Raw genomic sequence first — 19,876 nt, 5'->3', positions numbered from 1 at the left:
GATAAAATCAATGTTCCAACTTGTTGATGTGATGATGTCATTACACCATTACTCACAGCAACAACAAGCATGGCTGAAAGCGAAAGTATCATTGCTGCTGGCGCCATGCTGGAAGGGTTAGTGCTCCTGATCGACCGACTTGTTTTGTTCAAAGCCATTACCAATCATTTGTAATAAAGTAGACTGATAAGCAATATTAATTAATCCGACAACAAACACACCAATACCAGTAGCAGGAAAAATGCTGAATATCCGATTTGATAATTGGCCCGGCAGATTATTGATTCAATCTTTACTTAGTTCCGAAATGGAGAGTGACTTCAGTACTATGAAGGTAGTTTGGTCATAAAAGCTCAGATGTATAACAAGCCGCAGTAATATGTAAGAAGCACATGAAGAAGTCTTGGAAAAAGCAATCAGCTTATTTCCACTCATTCAGTCTTGCTTTACCAACTGCTTCCCATGAGAAAGCAATAATGTACTATTTCTCTCTGATTATTATGCAAGTTGTAACTGAAGTTGTAATGGGATAGAGCCAAAGTCATTTTAGTGTGAATATTTTAAGTTAATTGTAATGCTTGTAATTCACAGCTCCTAGCTGTGGGCTTAGAGACTTCATACAATAGAAGTACAGTGATGCCCCAGGAGGGACTGAGATTTGTGGTTTGAACTGCTGTTTGAACATTAGCCCTCCTCTCTCCCTTCAGATGTCACATTACACCACTGCAAGTCATATTCTATTAAATTTCATATTCTATCCTATATGCCGAAGTGCTCTAGTGACCCACTAGCCCGGCCAGATTGGCTGCAGCCCTCCAGATTTGATACAGTGCCCTTTTTATGGCCTGGTTATACATCTGCCACAGTTCACACTCTGCTTGGAATAGCCGAGCTTATTAGGCTTCATTGTTCTACAATGTGAAAAGAGATTTGTGCCACTGAAGAGAAGCCAGTGACAGCACATCAGCTGGTTTGTCTGAACAGTTATTTCTCTGATGTTTCTGTGTCTGAAGAATTTCCTTGGAAAAACAGCATGCCAGGATAAGAGGGCGTCTTTCAGATAAGCAACTGATCACATTTTGCATTACCAATTCCAAATTCATGGAGATATCATTGTTTTTGTTATGTCCAGTAAACCACTTGGGATGAAAGTGGAGGTAGTTGCTTGATTGGTATGGTCATTTTGAGCATGTTGGCATAATGGAGTAAGCAGTTTAGCTCCAGGAATTGCACTGTACATTTGTATAAAAATGGCTGTATTGTGTTGTTAACTGTACTTTGTTGCTCAGCCTTTTTGATTTGTGACCCTGCATAATGTAATAATGTGAACTCCTCATCAGCGGTTGTATATGACTACTGAGGTGACCAGTTCAGCTCAGCGTTTTGAAATATTGAAAAAACTAATAAGAGATACAAAGAAAACCAGCAAAATCTAAATTACTTTTTGTGACAATAATATGTTTTTTTCATCTATGCCATCATCTTGCTCAAATTCATCTTGAGGCCTCACTTCCAGGTTGGGAACCACTGCATCAACACACCGTGCCTTACGTTAGCAACATTCCACCCCTGATATATATTAACAAACATCATCAATGCAATTTTTTATATGATGTCAGTTTTGGCAAATATATACTATAATACACGTGCATATTTACAGTAGAGGTGCATGAATAGCTGCAGGGTGAGTAAATCGCTGGCTGGCAGTGAGGAAAAATTGAGGTCAGCACCAAAACAGCAGTTTAGAAGCCTGGGAAGCCAGGAAGTCTGTGAGGATCTCAGAGGTGGAGCCAAATTGTGTTATCATCCATGTAGGAGTCCCCAGAATCAGACTGTTGCTGTTTCTATCCAAGCAGAACTGTAAGAGAATTCCTTTGTCTATTGTAAGTAGTCTAGCAGGTGGAGATTTTGGTTTTCCAGAAACGTGCCTTTGTGTCTCCATGGTCCTGCAGCACAATGAGTTTTCCAGACAACCCAAGACGGGAGAGGAAAACCAACATTGCAAATTGCAAAAGATTTCAGCCATTCCAGGCAAATAGCTTAAACAGCCCTCATCTCCGTCTTTATACATTTATCCTTTTTTAGTGTTCGCTTCAGTCGTCTCGTCTCACATCTTCTTCCTTTTCTCTCTTTCCAGCCTTTTTTTGTTACAAATTTGCCCCCCTCCACTCCTCCTTCTGTCTACCCCCACCATCACTTCCTTCTTTTACACTTCAAAGCTTTTAGAGGGTGTGTGATCTGTGTGGTGGGTCTCTGGCGCACACAGCTCCCCAACAGCCTCGCTTCCGCTCACACCATGGAGGTGCGCGTGTTTGATGGTGTGCAAATGTGTTTTTCATGGTATCCATCAAACACCCATTTAGCAGCCATGACTTTCTGGTATCAAATAGCTGAAGAAAGCATATACTGATTACGTATCTCTGCACACGTCTGTCTGCACAGGAAAACTAAATCATGCGCTTTGTCTGTGTATCTGGTTTCTGCTTATATCAGCTGATTAGCTTCCTATGTATTTAACCCACTTCCTAAATTGTCCACTTCCCTGTGATAAGGACAACTCTCAAACATGATAATTTGTGCACTGAATAAATCAAGCTCAGAGTTTGATAGGAAAAATAGAACAAGCTATATTAATAATTTTTGTTTTTCTCAATCTCTCTTCCCATCAGTCCATTTTGCTGCTCGGTGCTGTGGCATTGCTGTGTCTGGGCCTGGACCTCCTCTTCCTCCTCTTCTATTCATTCTGGCTTTGCTGCCGGCGACGCAAGAGTGACGATTCCTCGCACTCCCACTCCCACTCCCAGCAGCCCAGCGCCGACTGCTGCTGCACCGCCTGGTGCGTCATCATCGCCACGCTCGTCTGCAGGTGAGAGGTTATCCACATGAGGGTGACACCTCCATACACACAAGCACTTTAAAGCACATTCTCAGTGGGACTAGTTTAGAGAAAAAATGGAAACTGCATTGATCTTCTTATGCACTAATTTGCTTAGCCAAATCAGAGTGATCTCGCTCAATGATGGACTCCGGCTGACAATGGCCGACCAGCACCAACCTCCACAACCAGAGTTACAGACGCATGACACTGGCAGAAAGCAGACCATTGGTGTGTCAAGGCCCCAAAAATGAAGGCAGCAACTTCAGTGACCCCACATTAAAATCCCCAAACTACTTCTTTTAATATTATGTTTATTGCCAGTAGAAACTACAAACTGTGTGTTTAATGAATAGTGTGTTTCCATCCAGCTGTAGTCATGCAAAAACAGGAGGGGACATGCTTTTAACTGTTTGGGACTGACTGAAAAGTTTTCATGTTGAAAAGTAGTGGATGCTTTTAGGACTGATGAAAACAGCCTTGATGTCTTGGTTCCTTCTTCTGCTTGCTCTGATGCAGAAAAATAATTCATTTCACTGTTACATGCTGAGTCCAGACAGGAGCCACTGTTGCATGTCACCCCTGTCTCTGTCACCATAGCAGCAGCTGATAAAAAGACTGCACTGTAAAGGTGGATTATGACAGACATATTCATTCTTGAAAAGGAAAACATAAATGCCATCTTAGCTCGAAAGTAGTGATGAAATGCCATGTTCAGTCAGTTACCGGAGCTTGATTAATAGTGTAATCTTGGCCTTGTAGTTCTTGGAAACATGCGTGGATTCCCAGTGTTTTAATGGAAACATAACTGGTAGAGGGATGGCTAGTTTATTGCAAAGCTTTCACTTAAGAGCAGCCATATGTAATGTACATTATGGCTCTGAATAACTGACTACATTATGTCCACTCAGTCTTGTTTAAGCAAGAACTCCCCTGTGGTGTAACTGGGAGCCGGCCAGGTGGTTGCACTCCACTGTTTGTGTTTATCTGACTCTGAAGGCTGTGTGTACACTATGAGATCTTTCGCCCATGTGACCCAGCAGCAAGGTAGAGTGCATTTTGAATCACAGATACTGAGGCTGTGTGGACTCCGCTCCTCTTGGCACGCAAATGCACGCACAAACATGCAAACCAGTCCCCCCTCATTTATTCCCTGAGCACTCCTCTCCAGACATTTTCTACCACTCTTCCCCTTTTCTTCATCTCTGTTAGTCCCCCCTCCGTTATTTATTATTTCTCTCTATTCGGCCTTCTCCCTGGCCTAGAAAGGTTGCCATGGAGACAGAAGCAGATTTGATGCGGAGACGAGAAATGAATTATACAGTCAGAGGGAGCTATGTCTGTGTGTTCGCGTGACTCAGTGCTGAAGAGTGTTTTTTGCTGGCTTTAATAATTCATGATTAGCTATAATATTTCTTTTTGAATATTTGATTTGGATCTCAGCGTGTGTGTGTACGTGTGTTAGTGCGACTGCTCATCTGTGGGCGTGCTCCTGTGATTCTTTGTCCACAATTTAAAATGACATCATGTTTTATTTTTGGCACAAAACCAACCGCATGTGGACTTCCTCCATTTGTGTGCAGGTGCATTGTCTTTAGATAGAAGCAGCTGTATTTTGTTAAGTCTGTGTTTCTGTTGGGCTCTATTGTGTGGGGCTGATAATATGAGTTGATCCATGGATTGTTAATCAACTTTTTTGATTAAGTCAGCTATTGAGAAAAATCCCTAACAATTGCTGGTGCCAGCTTCTCAAGCATAAACTGAATATTGATAGGCCACAAACAAGTATTATTAAGATGTCACCTTAACCTTACTCTTAATAAGTTAATCGTAGTGAGTTGTCATTGGGATAATCAGGAATTGAGATAATCATGAATATCCTCACACGAATGGCTTGTAAACTGGCTATTTGAATTATTTTTAGTTTTCTAAGACTGTCATCAAGGCATTGCATTTACATTTTATCCCCCACGTAAACAAGTTCAATTGGATGTGCATAAATGCTACAGATTTCAACTAAAGAATAACATGGAGATGAGGTTACCACTGTTTATTTATCTGTTATTTGTGCAGGAGGACATTATAATTCATGATTACTTGTTTAAGATTTACTAAGAAAGTGTGTGTTTCCTATCTGTGATGCAGTACAATCAAAATGTAAGGTTAAAGTGATTCCAAGATGTTCAAGTGAAAATGTAGTTTTTATTCGAAAGATTTGCAAATATTTGGATCATTATTGGAGGATTATCCTGGACAGGGCAGTCGTTACATGACATTTTAATATCGTCCCATGCCTAATTCATATGGTGTATTTGTTTTTATGTTTAATGGGATGTCAATTCTAGTCGGTACGGTTATCTCCATGTACTTTGGCAACCCACAAAGATAGAAAATATAATTAAGTATACATCAATCCAATTTTGGTTTCTCCCAGTACTGGATTGACAGTTCTTATACTGAGTTGTTTAACTGAAATGAGAAAGAAACTAATTATTAAGTGATAATTATTAACATTATGATTCAAGGACACCGGTGGTGACTTATGGTACAAGTAAAGAATTTTAATGCAGCATGAAAATGCCAGTGATCATCAAAGTGCTGGCATGCTTATTAGAATCAGTATTGAAGCCAATACAGATTGGATAGGCGCATCCTTATAAATAAGCATTAATATGCTGCCACAGCCTATTGCTGATAATATTTTTCACTGTTTTGTAGTCAGTAGTGTGATGTCTGGATAGTGTTTCCTGTTTACACTGAAGAACAGTTTGTGTATTCAGGGAGCACTGTTAATACTCAGTATCAAATAAGACTTGTCATTTGGCTGCACCACTAATTGGATGCCTTCATGTCTGGACTGAGGTGAATCAGTTTGCTCTGGAGTTGAACTCACCATGCTCCCAGTTTTGACTGAATACTACATTTACTTTCTGAGCTCCAGTTGAGAGCCCATTTAGGTACTGCAAAGCATTTGAAGCGTTGGGATGTCAGTCCGTTTCAACTTAAAATGGACTGAAGCAGAGACTAAAGTAGAGATCTATCTCTGCGAGTTAGCATCATCAAGAACAGGTTGCAGTTTCTCAAAGTGATTTCTTCGTTATGAATGTATGTTTTTCTACGTGGGAGTTTTTTTTTTTAGTGCTAAGCTGGCCACTGTTTGCTGTCAATTATTTGACTTTTCGTTTTTGATGTCTCATATCCTAAGCTGTTGGTTAATTAAGTCATGAAATCCTCTGATGGGAGCAGCAGGTATTAAACCAGCAAAGAGCAGGACAGAGAAGAGGACTCGTGAAGGGGAATGGAGAGAGGAAAGAGAAGGAGAAAGAAGAGGATGACTAAACAGGGGTGGAGAGATGATTTACTGTTAAAACCAAGATGACATGGAGGATGGAGGAAGATAGTGGGAGGCAGGGATGGGTGTGGAAATGGACCAATAAAATAGAAGATAATTACAGTAACATACAGAGCACATTGATGTGCCTCTATGTCTGTATTAACATTTATTCTGTTCCTGTTGTAAAGTCAGTGTCCCTCTGTGTTTGTTGTTTTATGTCACAGGGACACCATAAAGCTCTGAAAAACGCACGCATGCACACACTCACACACTCACACACTCACACTCACAGTGTGTGTAAACCCGCTGTAATGCAGGGCTACTCAAGATCTAATGGGCTAGAATGAATTGCCTTAACAATGGCCATAAATTTCCCTCTACAATCTGCCCGGTGTTGGTGTACAGACAGAGACATCATCAATACAAAGAGAGTAGTCATACACACACATGCACATGTACTGTACACAAAGAGAAAGGAGGGGGCAACAAGAGCTTTACAGGGTGAGGGTGAGGAGGGGCGACGTGGAGAGGTTAGATGTGATTAAGTAGAAAGTGTAAAGGAGATTTCTTTGGTAGTGGTGTTTGTGGTGGGTGAGGAGGGGTTCCTTGTGGTGTGAACAGGGTTAAGGAGTACCAGGGTTTGGAAGAAAGGGTGTTGGGGCAAAGAACTTCAGATATTGTAGTCTGTGTCATGTGTGAGTTTGGATGCAGAGCTGCAGAAGGATCATATTATGTGCGGTCTGGTGACCCAATTATTGTGTAGACTCTGTGTGCGTATGCGTGTCTGTGTGTGTGTGTGAATCATTCCTGGTAGTCCTGTGCTTGCCGGAGGCCCAAGGGTGACACCAAAGCAAAGAACATAGAACTCAGCGCCGCCTGTTGCTGGTTAACTGAGGAACTGCAGATTAACTGTCTCTGCTGCAATTTTGTTGTGTGTGTGCGTGTATGACTGTGAGAAAACAAACTATTATTTAACTCACTCTTCCATATTGGTTAATTTGGTGCCATCAGATGGTGGAATTAGTCATTGTGTTAACACTTGGCACTTCTTGTTTTCTGCCTCCTAGTGCTGGGATCGCTGTAGGCTTCTATGGAAATGGGGAGTCGAGTGACGGAGCCAATCGCTTGGCGTACTCCCTCCGTCATGCCAACCGCACCGTATCAGGGGTGGAGAAACTGGTGAGTTGAGTTGCTGTGCTATCACACATCTTTCTCACAATCCAATAAAAAACAACAAGAAATGTGTCTCATGACAATCCTGTAATATCCTGTGAATGTACAGGTGTCAGACAGCGCCCTAGCCTTAAACCAGACAGTGGAGGAGAACCTGGTCCAGTTGGAGACTGCCTTCCAGGAGCAGACAGACTACATGTCCATCGTCCAAAAGCTGCAGGGACAGCTGGACGAACTGGTGAGGCTGATGGTGGATGTTCCCTTCTGGTCCAATACTGACATTTCCCTGGAAGACTTGGCCCGCAAGACGGAGGCCTTTGATTTTTACAGGTCGGTACTGACAAGTAATGGTATGAGTTTTCTGATGCAGGATTAAACTGTGATCTGATGTTAACAGGGATTAAACAAAGATATAATAATTTAACATTATAGTCCATATTGTGTTCTGCTACTTCTTGGTAATTATTCCCTTTAGAATGGCTTGAGGATGCAAGTTAAAACCAATCAAGTAAATGAGTCAAGAACCAGCCACAGCAACAATGCAACACTGAAACAGGAGAAAGCTCAGTGATTATTTTTTAAATCTTAAGATTCTGAGTCCAAAAACTGATCTGTCCTTCACCTTGGTATATTGTGGAATGTCCCACATAGTATATATAATAATTTGTGGCTGATCTGATTTTGTGTATCTGTTTGTATGCGTTTGTATATATACAGGTGGTTGGGTTACCTCAGCCTGCTGCTGTTTGATGTCCTCATTTGTCTTCTGGTGCTCTTCGGTCTGATACGCAACTCCAGAGGCACTCTGATTGGGTATGTTACATGACATCATACACTAAAAGCTTGCTCCTATTGGATGATTAAAATCCTTTCTACACTCTCAATTCTCGTCTGTTAAAACTGTGTTTTGCGTGTCATGTTGGTGGGTTGAATCTGGACATTAAAGATGTGTGTTTGTTTGTCCTTCAGAGTGTGTCTGCTGGGTGTTTTGACACTGATCATCAGCTGGGGGTCTCTCGGTTTGGAACTGGCTGTCGCTGCTGTAAGTGTAACCATGGCAACATTGCGAGCTCTCTGGCTCTGCAATGATGTAATCTCCTTTTTCCTGCTGCTTGAGCGCGTGTGTTCGGCGTGGATGTTACTGTAGCCCGATGTGTCATGTGTGCTTTCCCTCCTACAGTCAGCCAGCGACTTTTGCGTTTCCCCGGATACCTACGTCACCAGGGTAACCAAGGAAAATGCTGTTATCAACCAAGGTATGCAGAGAAGAAATTACAAAAGCAGTGATCTGGTAGCAGCCTTTTTGAAGGGTTTTGTTATGAAAAGTTCAACCAGTGACTGATGCCTCATCCTAAGATTGTTTTATTTGAACATTTTAGAGGCCTATTGAGATGAACAAATCCAGTCCCTTATAAGAAACAAGCAGAGATTCTCTGTACCATGCCCATTTTTACAACTGACAGCTTGATAATGAGTTTATACCCCTTTCACACTGGACATAAACCCAGTAACACCCACTTCCATTTGAAATTTTTGCCTTCAGTGGGAAAAGGGTACAATTAGCATTCATTTCTGGGTCAAATTACTCTGCAGAAGTCTCTGGTATATATCTGCTATAGCTCCAATAAGCAGAGAAAGAGACATGACATGAGTGGATATGCAAATCTTTGCCCCTTGCGTGCTGAAGTTCTGAACACTTAAAGGCATCTCCATCTGGCTCTGTTCAAGCGGTGTTTAAAGATCATTCAGCCAGCGTTGTGTTTGAAAGAGAGACTGAAATAAAAGATAGTAAAGAGTAACCACTGTAACAATTCCACTTGCCCCCCAGTCAACAACGATGATAAGGAAACAAAATGGCTCACTCTTTTGCAACTTCTAGCATCAGCTTCTGAAATAAATAATGTGCCTAATTCAGAATGTTATGAAGACTTTTTTTAAAACATGTTTTAACATCTTCTGGGTAATGAGATTTATTCTGATATTTTTAGGCAATGAAGACAAGATATGACTTAAGATTTTGAAATCTCCTCTAAAGCGCCTCATAGATACTGAAACTGGACATTAAAATCAAATATCACAACATTTTTAAAAAAGTCATGATATCCAGGAAAAGACAACACTTGAGTCTTATCACAATATAACGATTTGCAAAAATGTCTCCTATGACAGTGACGATATAATATCAATGTATCGCCCAGCCCTTGTTTTAAAGCATAATGTGGGAAATTGAAGAAGGAAGGAATATGAGATGTTTGGTCACTGGACTGCTTGGATTCAGATGCTCTAGGTTGACAGAAGCAGAAACATCTTGAACAGACTCAAGTTTTCACACTGACAGTTGAATCTCACCCTGACATTTTGCTTCTATTTTAAGAACCAAGTGTGTGCGCTTTATGTGTGTATGAGTGTGTATCCAAGGGGATTGTGTTTGACTGACACTCTGGTATCTAAAAGCTCTTACTTTCTCTCTGCTGACTGCAATGCATCAGCAGTCCTGCTCCCACCCTGCTCACTCTTCCTCCTGCCCCTCCCAGATGTAAAAAAAGAAAAAAAAAAAAATCTGGGCACATTTTTGCTTTTTCACTTAGGATCATTATCTGATTTGTTCTCTCTCTTCATCCTTTTATATCCCTCTTTACCTCTCAATCGCTCCCTGTCTTCCTCTCCCTCCCTCACTTCCCTCTCTTCACTCATCTAATGAGTTCTGTTGTCTGTTAGTTGATTCCGCTCTGTAGAGCACAGATGTTGCCTCTACACACACACGCGCACATGCACGCATGCACGCACGCACACACACACACACACACACAGAATTACACCAGATTAATACTGCAAACATGTCTCTGTAGAGAGACACTGGGCTTAGAAAGTCTTGATAAACAAAGCAACAGTATTATCCTATTGTTAAACTATAAATTTTATCATTATATATTATCATTCTATTAATATGTATTTATTGGTTCATTCCCAGATATCCTGCAGTATTACCTGAGGTGCAGCTCTGGCCAAATTAACCCCTTCCAGCAGGTAACTTCACCTTGCTTTGCCCTTGATTTTTGGTTTTTATGTAATACATTTCTCTTAGGTTCCTATATTTACATGCTCAAACCTGTAAATCAATTCAATATCTAAAAGATCTATTTGTGTGTGGGCATTTTTGTTTGTGCCTCTTGTGTCTCTATGCGTGTTTTGTAGAGGCTGTCAGGGAGTCACAAAGCATTGGTGGAGATGCAGGATGATGTGGCAGAGCTACTGAGATCAGCAACACGTGATTATGCCAACACCAAGGTTTGTGTGCTTGGTGTGTGCAATGATCTGTAGGGTCTTTATATTCACGGACGAGTGGATTTGCATTAGTGGGAGCGTGATGAAAGCGGCAGTTACAGCAGCGCGAATGCACACGTGTTTACCTGGTGCATGTGTGTTTGTGTGTATGTGCGCAGAAGCACATTAAGTTTGTTATCTGTATTTGAGCACGCATATGTGACATTTGTTTCCTGTGTACAGGGGAGTCTCGAGCAAATCCAGTCTGTGCTGAATTCAACTGAGGTTGGTCTTCACCAGCTCACTGCTCTGGTCGACTGTCGCAGCCTACACATGGTGAGTCACTTTCTGGAGAAAAATGTTCAAACCCCAGACATTCTTAACAGCTGGCTCTCTCTCCTCTGTCTCTCTGTGTAGGACTACGTTCAGGCACTGACTGGGCTGTGTTATGACGGGGTGGAGGGTCTCATCTACCTGGTTCTCTTCTCCTTTGTCACTGCCCTCATGTTCTCCTCCATTGTGTGCAGCGTGCCACATACCTGGCCGGGGAAGAGGTAACACACGCATACACATGCACACAAGCAGTCTCTCTTACAATCACGCACAAGACTCTCACAAGCCTTGACATTCCTATATCTATCTCTGTAGCTAATTTGTACACTAACAGCTAACATGTTACTAGTGCTAACATCGTAATTGTTGAACTAAATTCATCTTATGACTTGAAAACAGTGGAAAGACCCATAATGGATCTACTCGGTGCCCATGCATGTCATTCTTTAAGTGTATCTGCCTCCCGAGCTGTTGTATCCTACGTCTTCCTGCCTGTCTTTGCATCCATCCAGTTTTTTCCTGCGAGTTTTGTTTATCTTATTGTTTGCTGTTAGCACTGCCAGTCTGGCTGATTGTTTGTTTCTGTTTGTACATTTCTCTCATTTTCTTTTCTCCTCTGTGGACTTGGAGCACCAACGTTGTGTTAGATTGTGGATCACCACATTTTTTTTCTGTGCCCCACTTCCTCCTTCTGTTCCGTCCCTTCCTCCTCTCTCCCTGTCCTGATTTGGAAATGCTTTGGGCTTCAGCGAATAACAGTGGATATTAAGGATATAATGGCCCCATTGTCCAATAAATGGCCCATTCAAGTAGCAATTCAAACAACGAAATAATTATTTGGTAAAGTCAACTCTAGACAGTGACAGGTCTAGACATACAGTGACCGGTTTCACTCTTGAATTATGAAAAACAGCTATTACGCTTGTTTGTTGGGTGAGAATGACAAAAATGCTAAAGTATGGCCCAGCAGGTTTTTAAACAATAATCCATAATGTCTCTGAATCAAGCAAGAACAGCTTCTCATGAGGTTGGCTGCTTATTAAGGCTGACTTTGCTGCAACTGCTGAGTCTGTTTGATGGCCTGCACAGCTTAGCTCCTTTTTGGTTGCCTGATTGAAACATCTCCATCTGGTGGCCAGTCAGTGGAGTAACTTCTTGTGTGCCTTTTGTCTCTGTTAACATAGGGCTCGGCCAAAATGTTCTTCATTCAGCTTCCTTCCTCTTTGAAACATTTTAGTACGTGGACAGCTGCTATAGACTTTGCAAAAAAGAACAAAGAAGAAAAAAATAGACTTAATTATAGGGTCCACATATGCACACGTACATGTACTCTGTGGTTGGCCCAGACATCTTAGAAGCCAGTACATTTCTGTAGCCAGAGATCCAACTTCCAAATCAGCACATATCTTATTTGATGCCTCATTCTGTTACGTTGCTGGCCGTTTTTACATTTTTGACCATTTTGTGTCTGAAAATGGTTTGCCCAAACCAGCCATATTATCTCCTTTTTTCCTGATGTTTTTGCTTTAAGTTTCATGGAGCACTCAGTGATGCATGAAGTACTTAAAAAGATTCTATTCTGTTTGGACAATTTGAAATGGACAGTAATTATCAGGAGTGACGGCTGCATGAAGAAAATGACTGCATGTTTGTACATATAAAGAAAACTTTGAGAATTTCGAAGAGTATGCTGTCTTCTTACAGTTTATTATTATGAAACCACACACAACAAGAAAAACAGCTTCATGGCTCCACTCTGGGCTGTTCAGTAATGTTAGAGACTTGTACTGTACTTGTAGTGGACTTGTTTTGTAGATGAATGCTGCCCATGTTCCTTTTCTTCTTGCTCAGCTGCTTTGGGGCTGAAGGCATGGCCTTACCCAGTCTTTTGTATCAGGAGACTCCACATAGTACAAGTACACCTTCCCCTCTCCTAACCCACTCTTCAACCACTTGTTTACACTCTGTTGTCTCTCTCGGATCTCCCTCCCCTCTACCTTTTCCCCTCCTATCCATCATGCCCTCTCGTGCCCTGCCCTTACCCTGACCAATTGAAGGACGGATGAGGAAGACGGAGAAGACGAGTCGGGCGCCTCACGGGGCGGCGTGCACGATAACCTGTACCGCGTTCACATGCCCAGTCTCTACAGCTGTGGCTCCAGCTACGGTAGCGAAGCTAGCCTGCCAGCTACAGCCCACACTGTCAGCAATGCCCCCGTCACTGAATACATGTGAGTTAGCACCCACCACTAGCTAGAGGCTAGCAGGATCAATACACTGCCTGCCATAGGTAGCTGATGCTTGCCCCCCGTGACCAAGACTAGCAGCATAGCAACGCTCACTGCCTGCGACCAGATAAGTTTGAATAGCTAGGATTCTTGTGCTGTGTATGGCTCGCATGTCCTTTGTGACACACTGTCAGCAATATTTGTCACTCAGTGAGTTAGAACCCTCCACTAGTTTTCCCTTTAATGCTGAAAGAAATTTGGCTGCCTGCTGTATCAGCCAGCCTGCCTGTGTCAGTCCACACTGTACCTTGTTAAAAGAGAATTCGGGTCTGCACTCACCATAGCATAAGTGAATCATTTGCTACAGTTTGCCACAGGACTGCTTGCTTTGAATACACCAACAAACAAACAGAGTTATTGATAAGCATATATAACTCTAGTCTGCCACTGCTTGCTACTATATTAGCTGTGAAATAATTGATCACAACATGATGTTTTGCTGTTATGGAGCAAACTAACTCTGCAGCAAGAAGTAAGAACATAGATAGTATCTTTATTCTGAAAATCATGTGGCATCTAAAATTTTTGGGACCATTAACGGTCTGTGTTTTTCACGTTTTGGGCCACTAACAAATCACTGTAGAGAAAATTCTTCTCATATTCTTTGCCAGAAAGTCAGTTCTGGTCAATACCTAATAGTATGAGACTTGACCTGTGCCTGAGAGAAGCACTCCTTTACAATTAATATTTGCTCATATTTGCTTGGTAGTCAAGGTTAAGCTGACACTGCATGATTTTACTGTTGTAAGCATATATTTTTTACCTCGTCTGTAACAGTTGACCTATGTATACTTGGCTTGGCAGTAATATAAACTAAACATTCATCCATAATGGACCAAAGCATAGAACAAAACATGTATTCAACTCTTAAGTACAAATATCTTATATTTTATTTTATACTGAAACTGAGCATGAGAATGAGTTTACAACATCTACCTAAGTTTTGTCTGACTGTTAAAATCCGTGATCATAAGTGACTATAGTAAACACTAGTGATTAAGGAAATAGCTTTTATTTGGCTTCCTTTTACATTGTGCTTGCTTAAGGTACATGTGAAGCGTAATAAAATCATATTTTATGTTTAAAATACCTCTAATTTAATCCTTAGATAGTTGTAATGTTGCTCTACAAATAACAAACATATACTGAAATATGTGTCTATGGCACTGATAAAAGTGCCATTTTACTGAGCCATTGTCCCATTATGGGATTAAATATTTGTCTTTTGTGCATTGTTAAGAAAGCATGTTAACTATTTTGGACTGTGGCAGAGGTGTTTAACCCCTGGCTATATGGTACCACATAGATTAAGTTTCTGAGGCCGTTTGTCAGAGAGTCCTGTAGTCGCAATCATGGGCACAGACCAACATCTGAGCACCAGTGGCAGGGTGACCACATGCAGTAACCTCTTATTCTATAATGCAGGAGCCAGAACGCAAACTTTCAGAACCCTCGGTGTGAGAACACCCCCCTGATTGGCAGGGAGTCCCCTCCACCCTCTGTAAGTGCACACTTTCTAGAACACACTCTCCCTCCACTATCTTCCAATACCCACAGTGCAGCTGGGGAATATTCAGAACCACAGAATCCACAGAGGTGACATTTCATCATTTCAGACATAATGAAGCAAGCATGGTGTTGATAAATGCACTTGTATCTTATGTTTGATGCTTTCATATCATGCTAGTGTGGATATTGGAAGGTAGTCCCCTATCCCTACACCACTGCAAGTGTACTCTGTGCTCAAACTAGACCGTGATCATGGATCGTCTTAATGAAGGTCATTTTGGCAGCCTGGGATAACTGGAAGTTTGAAAATAAGCCTGTTGTTGGTAGGATTTGCACTTGCATCAAAAGAGAGGCTTGTCTCTTTTGATAAGTGTAATGTGTTGGGTCATGTTGGACACAAAGTTGTCCTCTACTTCTGATGTAAAAAGTCTGGTTGGTTTCACTGTGGCTGTGAGGAGACCACCTAACAACAGATGACCAGCTCAGAGACATCACTGAGAGAAAAAATATTCGAACAGTTGTGCATCAAGCTTTATTTTAAACATCAAAAGACATTATTCTTCCAGTCTTGCAGATGTATGAATTGCACCTCTTGCTTCAAGTATTTGCCACAAACAGGTTGACCATTCTGGCTTTGACAAGGTGCTGCTGGGCCTGTAGCTGTGGAAGCTGTTCCATGTCAACTGTATATATTTGGGGCTGAACCAACAAATCTAGTATTATTACTTTTGAGTACCTTTAAGGAGACACTCCTTGCTCCATACCCTGACAGTTCTGCCCCTGAGTAGCCCAGACCTCTAAAGTCCCTGCCCCCCCCCTTCCTGTTCCCACAGTGTGTCTATGTGTGCATTTTCTTGTCGAGGTGTATGTGTCCTCTGTTTCTGTGCCCCCTCACCCTTCACCATTAAACAGTCACAGGAGCACATATTTCCCACCTCCACTGTTGAAACTGTAGCAGCCACCAAAAATGGCCACGACTCATCATTCGTAGGCAGGGCTGTCGACCGGGGCCGCCATCCTGTGCCTGAGCGCTCACCTGTCATCAGCGGCTGCAGTGATGAGGAAAACCACAGAGCCTCAGACAGTAACTAGCCAGCTGCTCACAAGAGACCACTAACTCATACCAGGCTAACCTACTACATCAGAACTAGAGCACTAACTACAAACCACTGACAAAATGGACCACATCTGCTAATTTCCAATAACATCATCCAGACCTAATAATCTGTTACGTAATGAATGACTGTTGTAATCAAAACCCCGGCTGTCCAAATGACTGGTGAAAGTATTTCTGCTGTACCTGTGTGTGTTTGTTGGTTTAACATGTCATCATCCTATCTATCTATCTATCTATCTATCTATCTATCGATCTATCGATCTATCTATCAATCTATCTATCGATCATGGCTGGGCAATATATGAATATATATGAATGAGTTGTGAATGGCAACTAGATGAACGAAAGGTCCACAAGGCTTCACGTGTGCTTATTCACATGCTATTATGGGTATACAAGCCTGAGGGCAATTTGTTTAAGTTGATTAATGCTGCTGGACTGTGGATGACTTTGTGAAGGACTTGTTTGGGTTTTTATGAGACAGTAGAATGGATGTGACTTTATGCACAATCCCGAATCCCTCATCTCAGCGTCAGCCAGGTTCAAGCACAGCCACAGAACCCCACAGAGCCCCTTTAATGAGATCAGTATATACAAGTATAACACCCCAAATCAACATACACATCATGTATTGCGATATTATTTTAAGGTCATATTGCCCAGCCCTTCTATCATCTACCTCTCTGCCTGTAATATGTCACGTACACTCATATTTCCTGATCTAATGGTACATTTTTACTTTTTTTTTAATTGTGAGACTGTTTGTACAGTACTTTCATGATTCAGTGTGTAAACAAGACTCGAATATAATCCAGATGTTTTCCTCTCCTTGTCTTATTGTCTATTTCCCCCCTTTTTCCTTCTGCTCCTAAATGTTTCCCACTTCTTTCCCACCATATTTGCCATATATATCTTCACTCTCTCTTTACACCCTCTTCCATCCTTTCTCCTCACTGTCCTCCATCTCTCCAGTACACCTCAAGTATGAGAGCAAAGTACCTGGCCACCAACCGACCGGACCAGAACCGACGCTCCGTTCCTAACGACCAACTGGACCCATCTAGCCGGCCTCACCCCACTGCCCGACCACAGTCTTCAGTCCACTAGAGACCAGATCCGCCCCAGTCCACCCAAGTACTGCCTGACTCCAGTTCTCACAGCCAATGACAAGATTAGTGCTCCGCAGAGCTCAACCAAGCCGAAGGGTTTTAAAGCACCAACAGGACCCCAGTTTGTCTAGGTCCACAGAATTTCACCGCCCGGTTCACCAGAAACAACACAGCAAGCCAGGACTCATCAACCAAGCACCTCAGCAAAGGACTGCACTTTGAAGGTCAACCTCTACTTCTCACCCATATTTATCCCAAAATTACAAAAATGATCTTCCTCTGCTCATTCCACCACCGCTGTGATGGATCAGCCCACATACCCGCAGTGCACAGCAGTTAAAGCGCCTTGGCTCCATCTCCGGTTTCTTCTTCTACTTTTCAGTGCCCACCTCCTCCACTGGGGTCCGTACACTGCCCTCCAGTGGAGACAGCTAACCACTCAACCCCCTGACACTTTAACATTCAGACCACACGCACATGCACTCAAGTGCTCACACACATGCAAACACACACACACACACACACACACACACACACACTGTACAGAGCTGTAAATAGTAAACGTGTGCTTTACTCTGATTTCATGAAAAGTAGACTGTTGAATCATTACTGGTAAATGTGGTGTGCTGCGTGTTTATCATGGAAATCTTTGCTGTATCTCTCATACAAACATACACATCCGTATAAATAATAAGCCAGTGAATCAGAAAGCCATGTTTAGGTAGAAAAAGTACCAACACATCCACATTCTCTTTATCTTAACATTGTTGTCTAACTAAGACTTGAATCGTGAGCTTGAAAAAACTGTGTCTCTCTCCATATTTGTTTACGTGTACATACAGTACACGCAACGATTAATGCATTTTGAATATGAGCCAGGAACCTTGTCGTGGAATACCTGTTTTTGAATTCTGGGGAATTGGAGGGAGAGACACGGGACATAAGAAGGCTCAACTTGTGCCAAAAAACTCTGAATAATGAGGGATGCCTGATTCTGTCCTCCTACTGCCTCCAGACGTCTCAAAAAAGGGGAAAAGAAAAAAAAAAAAACTTCATGTAGAATGTTTTCCCTTTGACTGTAAATAACAAGGGAACGGGAAAAAGACACTTGAAAATGGAGTAAGACTCACTGAGAATTGCATTTACAAGGTGCTATGTATGTCAAGATCCCAGAAGACGATCAGGACTGAGGAGGGACGGGAAAAGTTTTTATTATTTTTATGTTTTGTTTTCATTCAGGGAATATTAAAAAAAAGTGTTAAAAATAAAACAACTTTCCATCATTAATGAATGGAAGTCCCGAAATCTGAAAAAAAACATGTCCCTGGTAATTAATGTTACATAAAAGTGTTTAAAAACAAGGAAAGTGGGTGTTTTTTAAAATTTTATTTTATTTTATTTTTTTTATCATAAGCTGGAATTCGGGATGTGATACTGTGATCAACTGTAGTATTCTGTTTCTTCTTCTATCTTCCTGTGCTTTTATTTTGTTAACCGGTGACCTTGGATGGACCCTTAGCCATCAGCAGTCTTTAGATTTCTTGATTTTTATTTTATTTTTTTACCCACAAGCACAAATTCTCTCTGACTTTGCGAGACGGAGAAGTAAACCTGCCCTGGACACTGCCAGTGGTGTTTCCTCCCGCTCTAGAAACTCTGTACAGTGTATAAAAACTGTATCCGTGAACCCGTGTGTGTGACATCACTGCGGCGTGATTGGCTATTGCTCTATCTCGGTGTTACTGTGTGTAAGTACAGTGATAGGTGTGTTTGACTGGCAGCAAGCAAAAAGGGGCCAGCCTATCTAAGCCTGAGTCATTTCCACACAGACGCCACGCATGCCCTCATACACACACACATACACACACACACACACACACACACACACACACACACACACACACACTGAAACACACACAGATACACACACACACGCTGTACAGACATTCAGTACTTCTTATAATCCATCCTTCTCTCCCGACTTTGTCCTGTTTACATTCCCCTGTAGAGCTGTAGTAACCACGTGCCCTCCCACAGCTGTGACACTCATAACCATTTGCATTATGGGTGATGTAGTAGGTAGAAACCTGGAATCTAGTGATTAGCCGAGTGAGCAGAGCCCTAACATCCAAACACCTTTCAACCACCATTCCTGTACAGCATTTTAATATGTTATTATTAATCAATGACCACTTCTCGTATTAGCGAGACAATCTTACATGTGTGATTTTACTAGAAAGAAAAATGTCCATGTTATGGTAACAATGCTACCTATGGTCTAGTACTTTGCAGTGTTTTTTGCACCATCGATGCAAACGATGTTAAGATCCGTGCGACTAGTCACTGATTAATGGCCTTTCATAATGTTTTTAAACTCTTACAACACTCTTCATATCACAACATGTTCTTTTTTTTATTTTTCTCTGTCTTGTAAAGATCAAACTTAAAGATAAAATAATAGCTAGCTGTTTTGTAGGAGCATAAAGGCAAGAGCAGCGTTTTTCCTCTCTTATTAATGGTGAATGACTCTCTGTCTTGCAATGTTTTAATAAAACTATTCCAGTGTCCTCTGCACACCTGACGTAAAGTTATATTTGAACTCCTGTGCAATGCTTTCTGGGATTTCAACCAATCGGATACAGTGTGTCTCGCTCACGTTAAAGAGTCAGTATTGTTTGTGTGTATGTGCGGCATTTGCAGGACTTCAAATACACTTCTGTACAGATGTGACAGACAATGTTTTCTATGGCTGTTTTTATTTTCTGATGGTTTAACTAAGATATTAATGATGTACATGTCAAAACTGTGGTAATGATATCATTCAGCCTGGAATAAATGTTTTAAAAAAAAGAAATTAAAGCAACTTTAACGTAC

At 41.7% G+C, this 19,876-nt stretch overlaps 1 protein-coding gene across 2 annotated transcripts in view; it reads left to right on the top strand.

Annotated features, from left to right (window-relative positions):
• The window catches only part of LOC119017169 (protein tweety homolog 3-like), a 26,556-nt gene extending 6,680 nt beyond the window's left edge, over window positions 1-19,876 (top strand). The window contains exons 3-15 of one of the 2 annotated variants that reach the window (XM_037093663.1): window positions 2,670-2,866; window positions 7,277-7,388; window positions 7,492-7,712; window positions 8,100-8,195; window positions 8,352-8,424; window positions 8,563-8,638; window positions 10,354-10,409; window positions 10,578-10,670; window positions 10,890-10,982; window positions 11,064-11,200; window positions 13,037-13,210; window positions 14,693-14,768; window positions 16,866-19,876. In XM_037093663.1, coding sequence (XP_036949558.1) covers window positions 2,670-2,866; window positions 7,277-7,388; window positions 7,492-7,712; window positions 8,100-8,195; window positions 8,352-8,424; window positions 8,563-8,638; window positions 10,354-10,409; window positions 10,578-10,670; window positions 10,890-10,982; window positions 11,064-11,200; window positions 13,037-13,210; window positions 14,693-14,768; window positions 16,866-17,000 — 1,539 coding nt within the window. In that variant the 3' untranslated portion in view covers window positions 17,001-19,876. The remainder of the gene's footprint in view (window positions 1-2,669; window positions 2,867-7,276; window positions 7,389-7,491; window positions 7,713-8,099; window positions 8,196-8,351; window positions 8,425-8,562; window positions 8,639-10,353; window positions 10,410-10,577; window positions 10,671-10,889; window positions 10,983-11,063; window positions 11,201-13,036; window positions 13,211-14,692; window positions 14,769-16,865) is intronic. The other variant, XM_037093671.1, reaches the window with a different exon arrangement.

The sequence above is a fragment of the Acanthopagrus latus genome, chromosome 1, assembly GCF_904848185.1.
Source record: "Acanthopagrus latus isolate v.2019 chromosome 1, fAcaLat1.1, whole genome shotgun sequence".
NCBI lineage: Eukaryota > Metazoa > Chordata > Actinopteri > Spariformes > Sparidae > Acanthopagrus > Acanthopagrus latus.
This window is presented reverse-complemented; position numbering and strand designations above follow the sequence as displayed.